Below are 11,060 nucleotides of genomic sequence, written 5' to 3'. Positions count from 1 at the left end.
TGTGTGTGTGTGTGTGTGTGTGTGTGTGTGTGTGTGTGTGTGTGTGTTGTATATAATATGTACTGTACATATATTTCAATACAAATAATACATGTGTACAAAAGCGTTTTAAAAGTTTTTATATTTTATAGATTGCTTAATCTACTTTTTTACGGTGTGTAAATTTATATAAATGGATGGTTTTTTTTACGTTCTAGTTTATAATACTTAACAAATACCATGCAAATAAAGATTTCTTTTCTATCTTCTAGAGATGAAGTCGCGGTCAGAATAATTTAGACTATGGAAACCATAGTGCTTTATTTTTCCATCCTATAAGATCTTAGACTATTTTTTTCCATCCTCTAAGTATAAGATTCACGTGCGACAGCATTTGTCAAAATTAAAAGTCATGAAACATGGTTTATCCTTGGTAAAATCCTTAGAGAATGGAACAAATAAAGTAAAACCCGAAAATGTCTGACAAATCTTCAAAATCATAAATACATTTTCTGATTAAACAAGCACTATGGAAACGATTAATTTCCCTTAAAACATTTTACGTCATGAACGTGAAGAAATGTACCGTTGAAATTCCGGTTATACCACCACCAACAACAGCTCAACTTTGTGAATTGCAAAAGCGAAGAAAAATATGTCCTGATGCCCAACTTCCACCGCCTCCACCTCTACCTCCACCGCCACCAAAATGTCACGCACTCTGCTTGGAACGAATCAAAAACCCCTCCGGTTTTAATGAAACTCCACGCCAAAAATGTCTTAAACAACGTGAAATGACAACCACTAAAAGATGTGATGAGATCCTAGGCAAAAGATTAACGCAGGATCAAAAGAGAGTCGGGTGTAAGATAATTTTACCACCTCCCCCACCCCCGCCTACACCAGATTTCTGCAAATTGCAGAAAAGAGATGAAAAAATCAGAGAATGTCTGTTGCGCATGAAACGGTACGTTAAATAAATCAACAATGAATCCTGATAAGAACAACGAAAGTGCTACGAGGATATTGACCGTACCAAACACATCATCCCAACCAGTTGATAATCCTAACCAAGAAAAGAAGGATGTAAATAAGCGAATAGCGGACCTCGAGTCGACCATAAAAAAACTGCAGTTAGAATTAATACACTTGACATCACAACAAGAATCTTCAAACGATTCATCAAAGACAAATGTAAGACCTAAACCCAAACTGGATAGTACTATGCATTTCGACCATGTCAGTCTCATAAATGATCATGAAGAAGATACGAATGATACAATGAATAGTCCAACAAACGTACAGCCAATGTATCAGCGTCAGTATCATAGGGATGACTACAGCGACGACGTGCTAAATAATATGATATTAGATTTAAAAGCAGAATTGCAAGCAAAAATAAAAGATTTAAAAGACGTATGATGAAGATAACGAAGAGTTAAAGATCTCAGTTTTAATAAATTTTAGCCAAATAGTGTTATTATGTTTTTAATTAACAGTAAATAACTGCATACCATGATAACATAGTACATTTATTTGCATTACCATAAACATTTATGAAATTTATCTTTATTTAGCCTAGCTGGAAGAACCCTTGTGATTAATGATGGAGGACAGAGAATTCGCAATATTTTAGTACACCACCAATTTGCACTTGCTGAGTTGGTATATTATCTTCTTTTTTAATATAGCAGAATATGGCCAAAGTCACTGTCATATTTAAAAAAAAGATTATGCGAATAATGACTTGTGGTTCATTTTGGAAGAATACTTCCAAAATGAATTATTATAATGCTTCAAAACAGTAAATATTTTTATTTGAATTTTCATTTAATTTTTTAAATAATAACATGGCAGGCAATGATTCTACAAAAGATATAGAAGATGCTGGTAAAATAGGAGACGTCGCGGACAATGAAGAAATTTTTGAACTTCGAAGATCAATGGATTCCAACGATATAGAAAAAGATACATACTCAGGTAATAATAATAATTTTATATATGTGTGGATGGAAAACGTTTTACGGGCATTAAACCACTGTATGGCTTAAACTCACTGTATCATGTACATTCTATTTCAAAATTTTGTCGCAGAGTCAAAGTACTCCTCAGTGCCTAGTCAAATTATGCTTCCAGTCCCTGAATTTCAGCTCGGTTTGAAAATCTTGTCACATACATAAAATTATTATTTGCTCATGGTAGAGTCCACCTTATAATAATGAGGAATGAGTCACCACGCCTGTAAGTTATAACTACTAACGTATCTATACTATACTAAACAGTGTTCCAGAGTACATCAACCAAAAACACGGAGCTAGATGAAATGATATTCAAAGCATTGAAAAAAATCAAAGAATACTTTTTCAATAACAAAATGGAAGAACAGAAGCTGTCCGAGTTCATGTTTGAAATTCTCACTCTTAACCTTAATAAAATTACTACTGGGAAAAACATGCTTACTAATACTGAAGTTTTGGATCACCTAGTAGATCAAATGATTGAAAGTCATCAGAACAAGAATGAGCCGATAAAGTACGACATAATTGAAAGTATGTTCGGCCAGGATACTGCTAAAGCTATTTTCCAGAAACTTGGGACAGAAAAAGTTGATGTAATTGTTGAAAAACTTCTTGGTAAAGATACTAAGGAAATGATCTGTGATAAACTTGAGAGACAAAATTTAGATGACCTGCTAAATAATCTCATTGATGAAAAGTTAAAATTAGATAACGACTCTGAAGCCAAGCATCCCAATTTTGATCAATTTATTGAAAAAATTCTTGGTAAAGATACCGAAGAGTTTATTAAGAAGAAGTTAGAGGATTTGAATGATATATCTGTGGATCTAGAAGAAGAGGCAAGAGTTGTTGACAACAATGTGGAATAAAGTTAACACTTTGGATTATTACTATTTTGCACATAGTATCAAATTGTGACTAAATCTTCGGTTGTGGAATTGTACATGTACACGTTTTTGAAATAAACAAATAATGTGAACCTAATAGATAACGTAAGTAGAATTCGCTATTGTAGATTGCAGAAGTTTACAATTTTTTTTATTTATTTATTTGTAATCAGGTTACAAAGACCTTTAAACACGTACCTTACAGACTAACATATAGAGGCATTCATCCAAAGCCGCAATTTTCGTGTCCATGCAATATACTCCACTATTTGCAAAACAAGTATCTACAAAAAGAAAAATATAATATAGATCGAAAGCTAACTGGAGAGCACAAAATCTTCCCAATAAACCTTCCGGACCTAATGGAAAAAACATATGAAATGCCTAAAACCTGACAACTGTGGTGGCGTGTCCCGAATGCAGAACCTAACACAAAGCGTAATTTTTCTCAAAATTGAAACTGTATATCAATATGAGACTTTCGTTCACGTATTAACTGCCTCTGCGGCCGAACGGTTACCATGCCGGACTGCCACGCAGAGGTCCCAGGTTCGATTCCCGGGCCGGGAGAAATATTTGTATGGCCTACATTTATTTCTCTCGTGGGTTTGGGTGTAATTTGTGGTTGTCTATGTGTGTGTGTCCATGGCACCCGCGACACAGGGTTTCCCTAGTGCGGGGCTATGTTGATTGTGGGCGTTATTATTATTATTATTATTATTATTATAATAACATAAACTGAATATCACAATAAAATAGACTATAGTTTTATCACAATACGAAGATTGCTGCGTGTCCCAGGCCTACGCCGGGATTTGGCGGCAGTTAGCTACTTACTAATCACACTACATGTCACAAGTGAAGCATTTGAGAAACTTCGCAATTCGTTCGTATTATCCGTCCGTCAAGCCCCTGATGTTTTGTTGCCGATATTAGACTTTTTGCATGTAAATACTTAATTCGGTGGATTTGGCCCAGGTTGATTTTTTGATTCGGTGTATACAATATTCCAAACACTAAATTTTATGGTTCTATGCATTGACTTACAAATAAATGGACGACGGATCTAATACAAAAACCACGAAAAAAATGTCCCAAGTCAACCTATTTAAACGTAGTGACATGTAAAGGAATATGAAAAAGCTAAAACGTTGAATTTAAATTGTAATGTCATCGCAGTACCTACTGTCTAATTTTGCTTGCTTCGCTGTCAGTCGAACAAACGAAGACTAAAGCGTGAATGACGCTCTGTATACGATTTTACCGCCCTATAAGTTCGGACACTTTTTAGCGCGGACCCGACGTCCATATAATTGTAAGTCAATGGTTGTATGTAATATTTTTCATAATATGTGTGTTATTGGTTGTATAAGTATTGTAGTTTACGGGTAATATCAAAAAACATATATATTTTCTGAATCCCGTGGCCTAGGATTCGGTGGATTTTATGCCACTGAAGTCAGAAAAATTTCCACCGAAGTCAGAAAAAACTTCCATCCATATTTTTATATAAATGTTTAGTTAAATCAATAATTTGATTTTCACAATTCTATATTACTACTTGTTTCCTGCTGAAAATAAATAAGGAAAATCAAAACAGAAAAGAAAAATGGTAAATCAAGAAGATGAAGGAACGTGCTAGAAAACCAAAAAAAAAACGATCCAATTATATATGAAAGGTTTAAAGAAAAGAGACAGAGATATGCGAAGAAACAGCGGAAGGAAAGATTTTGAAACTACATGAATTACCTCGTCATGTATAAAAAGTAATGAAAGGTATTAATCGCGCGTTCTAAAATATTGATTGCTTTTGCAGCTACAGATTGCGTTCGAATTCAGCTGAGTAAATGCCTCTTAAAACTACACTAAACTAAACTCTTAATGTGAGTACGTAGGTAATATAATAGAAATGCAAAATTTCAAATTCCATTTCAACAATTTAATCACGATAACAAATACAATTCATACAAAATACAACACTAAAATAATATTTATTAACTATAAATAACTATAAAACATTCATTTTAAACATTCAAGCGAGCAATTTTTAAACAACTTTTGACTAGAAACAACTCATTCCAATATAGAAAAGACGTGTGTATCACTGAAGACGTCTTTATTACATTTAAATGAATTAGCAAAATTTCAAATAAAATATATATAAATTCTAAAAAAGGCAAATAATTTGGCACCATTTATTTTATGTTATTTCAAACTCTTAGGGTATTAAAAATGAAGGGCTCCTTTCTTAACAAATAAGGCACATTGCCATGTATATTTAGAAAATGAATAGTAGTTTCATTTATATTTACAGTAAATAAAATAATATACAAGTCCGTGTTCTTTCACGCGTATAAAATGTTTAAATTTACACTTATAATGCGATATTTATAAATTATTGTAATTTCTACATTGGAAAGCTCTATAAAAATTTAGAATATCATCTTTTATATACAAAATCATCCATCTTCATTTAGACTTTACATAAAAATACTTTTAATTTATATAATATTATACGAAAGCATAAGCTTTTGACATTCATTAATTTTTTTTATATAAAATTTTATATACAAAATATTTATCAAAAAACTTTCCCGTTCTAGCTACTGTGGCTAGGCCAAACTTGAAAAACCCTTATATAGGGTGTAACCTATATCAGAGCCAACTGATACAGGTTGTTGAGAAAAAATCCAAAATACAATTGTTATTTATAATGCTATGGATACCGCGGTGGAGGCTGCACTGAAGGATGATGAAATGGATGATGCTGCCGGGATAAAATGCTTTCCTGTGAAAGAATGATAATAATAATAATAATAACGCTCACACTCAACATAGCCCCACACTAGGGAAACCCTGTGTTGCGGGTGCCATGGACACACACATAGACAACCACAAATTACACCCAAACTCACGAGAGAAATAAATGTAGGCCATACAAATATTTCTCCCGGCCCGGGAATCGAACCTGGGACCTCTGCGTGGCAGTCCGGCATGGTAACCGTTCGGCCACGGAGGCAGTTAAATGTTAAATAAAAAAAAATGGAGACTTTCTTACAGTAAATCCAAACTAATATTATAAATGCGAAAGTTAGTCTGTGTTACGCTTTCACTCCTTAATCGCTGAATCAATTTTGATGAAGATACAAAGAGATATAACTATTAAAATTCCGCTTACTTATATGGTCGGTTTCTTTTTTATAAAAATGTTACAATTATTGAGTTGGTCCACAGTTACTTATTATATCGTTAAGTCTTATTTTATATAATTGTAATAAATTTTAAATATTTCTTGTTTATCGTAATATTTTTTGTAACAAGAAACGAAAATAAACCTTACACGCTTAAATATGGCCGCTTCTTTTTTAAAGAACTAAGTAAACATTTCGAAAGCATCACCGTTCATGACATGCAGAGCACACTGATTGAAATTTCATATAAAACCAACAACCACAAATTATAAATATTTCTATCGGCCCGAGAACCGAACCTGGGACCTCTGCGTGGCAGTTAAACTGAGTTACATCTATTTGCGAAGTTTTAATGAAATCGATTAGTGAAAAGTGCGCGAAACTGTATTCAAATCCAAGTTTGCCACACTTAGAGATGAAATATTTTCTTCAAATTTAAAATGTGACCAATACTGAGGTACCCTCTTTCCAACAAAAAAAGAATCAACAAAATCGGTTCACAAACACCGAAGTAAACGCGTAACATACACACTCAAAAAAAAACAGCCGAATTGAAAACCTTTTCCTTTTTTGGAGACGGTTAAACCTTTAGACTTTTATTGAATAGGTTTTGTTTCATTTTTCCAAAAACAGTTTACGGTTTTTTTTTGTTACACCATTTAATGATTCACTATTTTGACATATAAACAAGTTATTCTTTTGACCAAATAACCGTTTGACTAATGTATCTAATGGAATATTTTTATTTTGTGAAAAAACGATATCCATAATTCATTTTTGTTATGTTATTTCTTATTACTGGTATTAAATGTCAAATTAAAGCACCTCAGTCTTTAGAAAATATGGTAAACGAGGTGCAAGTTAATTTGATCGACTTGTAGTCGCTCGCTTCGCTCGTTCGGATCTTTTTCATGCACTAACCTAACCTGAACCCACAGGAGAGGGTCTACCTAGCCAGGAAATGCAAACAAATTGAGTTATACGTTTTTTATTAAATATTTATGACCATTGTTTTTAAATTACAATTCAGAAGCCCTGCACGAGCAAAGTGCAGTGCAGAATTTTGGAGCTGTACGGTAAAATTGTGTGCAATTTTATCTAAGAATAATAATTTTGAAAAAAGTCGAACCGTTTCCGGAATAATGAAATTCGAAAAAAGAAATTAGAGTTTGTGATAGGTTGCCGTATAATATTCAAAAAGCTTTACAAGCAACGTAATGGTGTTTACTTTTTAAATCTAAAGAAACTAACATAGTTATACTTACCACATTATTTGGTCGATTCTGCACTTGGTTCATAGTCATGTCGTGAAGAATAATCTGGTTGGCAGCGCTGTAACAGTTTACTTTGTTAGCTAATTTTCTTTAATTGACAGTCAACTTATCAGCGGTTAACACTGTACTGACACCTGTTCCCAAAGTACAAGTCAATAAGTTGTCCCTATCTACAGACCCGAGAGATAAGGGTTTTCCGGAGAGACTACGGGCTTGACGGCAAGACCAGGGTACGGTGGGCGTCCAAGCTACGCCACTACAAACTCATGGTACCACGATTTCGTTTAACCAAGGTAAACAACTCTTTTATGGGGAACTGTATACGTTTTTACAATAAGATTCCGGAGCATATATTAAGTTTATCATTTCCTAAGTTTAAAAACTACATTAAAAATATTTTGATCGAAAAATCATATTACAAAATTGAAGACTACGTGTTAGATAAAGATGTATGGAAAGACGACATGGCTCCAGAATCCACACAAATTTGATTCAAAGTGTATTCCATAGCATTTAAGTTTATTTGAAAAGAGCAATCCCCAGAGTTCCTTGCTCGTTCTTCTCAGTGAGACCAGCGTAGTGAACGAGCAGTAGCTTAAATGTGACGATCAAGTGTAAATTTATTTTACCTATGATACCGGGCGTCTCTGGCAGACCCGGACTTGAGTCTGGCTGCAGGGAACGAAGACGTTCTGCCCCGGTGGTGTGTGGCCGGGGCATTCGTGTCGCGCGCAGTTAACGCGACTTAGTAGCGGTCTAGTTGATAGCCTGAGGCGCGGAGACGCGCGGGACACATGAGTCGCCATTTAAGCCGGTGGCTATGTCCGGACACTACTACTTGGCATCTCCGGCGCTAGCCCAGAGAGCTAGTAGAGGATGAGCTAGACATCTTCCAGTCCCTCCGGCCGCGTAGGAATTTGAGAACTGAAGAGACACCGTTTATTCGGCGTCTGGAAGTGCACTAGCCTTTTCGAGAACCGGATGAAGTCCGTGCAAACTGTCTGATCCGGGGTGAGAACCTGACTTAGATGATCCCTGTGCGAATTCGCTTGAACAGGTCATAGTGCCCATCCCGCATAACCAAAAAGTTGATAGGGAGGGGCATTATAGACAAAACTTATGTGGAAAGATATGGGACAGTCCCCAAAGTACAATTGTCATGATAAGTTAACGGACCCGGCAAGAGTAAATGTCTATTATAATAGGAATAGAGCACTCTATCAGAAGAATTCATCCAGGAAAGTACTGCCAGGAAAGTACATCATTACTTGGTGGCAGAAATAGGTATTCCTAGGTCATGTAAAACTACAGGCATATGAAACTTCGACTTTATGTCTCAGCGCGATCAGATCTTTGCGATTTAAGGCTCTGAGTGGGAATGCAACTGTTACGGGTGTGGTGATGCGACCTCTTTCATCGTCATCCTACCTTTTTATAACCCTTTTCTCTAATTCCTGGCCACTTTTAAAATGTTCAATCTTTCTCTAATTCTTGTCTTTGCCATTCTTACTTTGCTTCGTTCCGTCGTCACTCTCATCAAAATTCTTGGAGAGGAAAGGACGTGTCCTCCTATCATGTAAGTCGAATTGCTTATAAAGCACACGAATACAGGCCCTTTTAGGATAAGTTCACTTACGTTTATGTCTAATCTGTCGGGAGTGTTTTTATATTATTGTACCTGTTTTTATGCCTACCTATTTTTGTTACAACCTATCCTTCCTTTCTTCTTTCCTTCACCTACTGTTATGCTTCTATAATAAATTCGTGTGGACCGAGCGACTTGCTATCATTACTGCGCAAGACCCGCGTGACATGGGTACACATGTCGTTTCCCACCATCTTGAGGATTATCTTGAGGACTTTAAAGCGCTAAGGGACTTGGATTTGGGAATGAATAATTAAAAAAATATATCTCACGTATCCATCTCCTCTTGCGTGAGGTCGAGCGCCTCCTGCATCTCACGTGAGGTACTCTGGATGAAATCCTTGTCGCAGTACTTCCCGAGTCCTTGCGAGGTCAACACCTGGAAAAATAAAAGGAAAAATAAACGTAAGTATACCTTTTTGTATGTCATCTATAAATATTGTTAACTTTTCTTCATTTACTCTTCCTGATATTATATTATATCGATAGACGACGGTCTCCAGCTAGTTGAAATGGACCTGTTGTCCAATTTAACTTGAGCAGATATATAAAATCCATGGCTTTCCAAGGCGAGGCGTTCCTTTACACCGGGATAGTTGCGTGATATACCCATACCGATAGCCAACCGTCTTCAGCTACTTGACATAGACCTGTCGTTCAATTTGAACTTCGGCAGATACATAGGTTCAATGGTCAAAAATACAGCTGGGAAGCTTGGCATCCGTTCCAAGGTGAGACGTTTCTTCCCACCGGGACGGAACGTATGCAGTCGTACGGAGCCGATTGCTCATAAATGACAGGCGCACGCTTGTGCCGACGTCGGTACACTCAACGGTAGGCACTTGTCGCGTAATCTTGAGCGATGATGGAGCCCCGGCCCTTTGATAGCTCTTATTCTTACCGTTACTTGATATCATACTTATAAAAAAACTAAATAATTTCGATACTTACTCGAGTAATAAGATTCTGCGCTGGATTCTCTACACAATAAGGCACCTTGTTGTTCATGTTGGGCACTTTGTCACGATCTGAATGACAAAACAAAGTATAATACAGTTCCATTACTACTTAGGAATTTCAATTTTAGTAATCAAAGAAGATATGTATAGGTAATAGTCAAATTCCCTTGTTATTTCGTAAAGAGCATGCTAAAATTCTAGAATTCTAGATCACAAACGAGGTGTAATATCGATCGATAGTATACAAGCGTATACAAGTAAACAATAGTATACAAGTAAACGTTTTTGACGAATTCAAAGTTCTTTTTTACTATCATTATTTTCATGTTTTTTGTGAATATACTACTTTGTTATTATTATTGATACAACAACTCAGTTGGCAAAGCCGTAGTCACGTTAAGGCAACAATCGCTGGTTCAAGTCCAGCCGGATAGAAGGAATTTCTTTGCGTTAATTCGACCTTGTTAACCGACTTCAAAATTTTTTTGCATGTGTAGGAATGTAACGCATTTGTGAACCAATTTTGCTGATTCTTTTTTTTGTTGGAAATTTTAACTTGAAAAAAAACTGTACCTGTAATGATGGCAAACTAGGGGATGTATCCAGTTTCGCGCACTTTCCGTTAACCGATTTCTATAAAACTTAGCAAATAGATGTAATACCAATAAAAACCCGATAAGCAAACTTTTGAAGTCGGTTCTTTTTTAATAAAAAAATATACCAATAATAATAATGATTTTCTTTTCATGATAGCTATTTCAAGGTGTTCGGTTTCATAAGCGTAATTAATTGCAGATATCGTCAAGATTACACCTGTTTCTCGCTCCACTGCTAAGGCTCAACTTACATTCCTGCGGAATAGAGATAGTACATAACATAATGAGCTGTAAGTCAATCGTGTAACGTGCAAATTAAATACGATACCGCAGCTGTGGGAAATCCCGAGATTACGCGAGTAACTTGCTTTTTGGCTCGTATCTACTTCGTACACAATATTACATAATTAAAAATTTTGTAGTAGTAGAGCTCCTTGTGAAAGAGTATGTCCAGGAAAGTATGCCGCCAAGCAGTATGTACTTACATATTATTTATTCAGCATTACTGCGT

General features: G+C 35.6%; 2 protein-coding genes across 2 annotated transcripts; one reads left to right on the top strand and one right to left on the bottom strand.

Annotated features, from left to right (window-relative positions):
• Positions 1-426: 426 nt before the first annotated feature.
• On the top strand, positions 427-1,005 carry LOC113238775 (protein piccolo-like). The gene has a single exon (XM_026475608.1). The coding sequence runs from the start codon at positions 546-548 to the stop codon at positions 957-959; it is 414 nt and encodes a 137-aa protein (XP_026331393.1). The 5' UTR covers positions 427-545; the 3' UTR covers positions 960-1,005.
• Positions 1,006-5,491: 4,486 nt separating this feature from the next.
• LOC113238777 (voltage-dependent calcium channel type D subunit alpha-1-like) lies at positions 5,492-10,013 on the bottom strand. The gene is made up of 4 exons (XM_026475610.1): positions 9,946-10,013; positions 9,267-9,373; positions 7,341-7,407; positions 5,492-5,672 (listed from the first exon to the last, which is right to left on the bottom strand). The coding sequence occupies exons 1-4, from the start codon at positions 10,000-10,002 to the stop codon at positions 5,601-5,603; spliced, it is 303 nt and encodes a 100-aa protein (XP_026331395.1). The 5' UTR covers positions 10,003-10,013; the 3' UTR covers positions 5,492-5,600.
• Positions 10,014-11,060: the final 1,047 nt, after the last annotated feature.

The sequence above is a fragment of the Hyposmocoma kahamanoa genome, unplaced genomic scaffold (genome assembly GCF_003589595.1).
Source record: "Hyposmocoma kahamanoa isolate Upper Pololo Valley unplaced genomic scaffold, ASM358959v1 98216, whole genome shotgun sequence".
Lineage (NCBI taxonomy): Eukaryota > Metazoa > Arthropoda > Insecta > Lepidoptera > Cosmopterigidae > Hyposmocoma > Hyposmocoma kahamanoa.
Note: the sequence above shows the minus strand (reverse complement) of the source record. Positions and strands in the feature narration are given on the sequence as shown.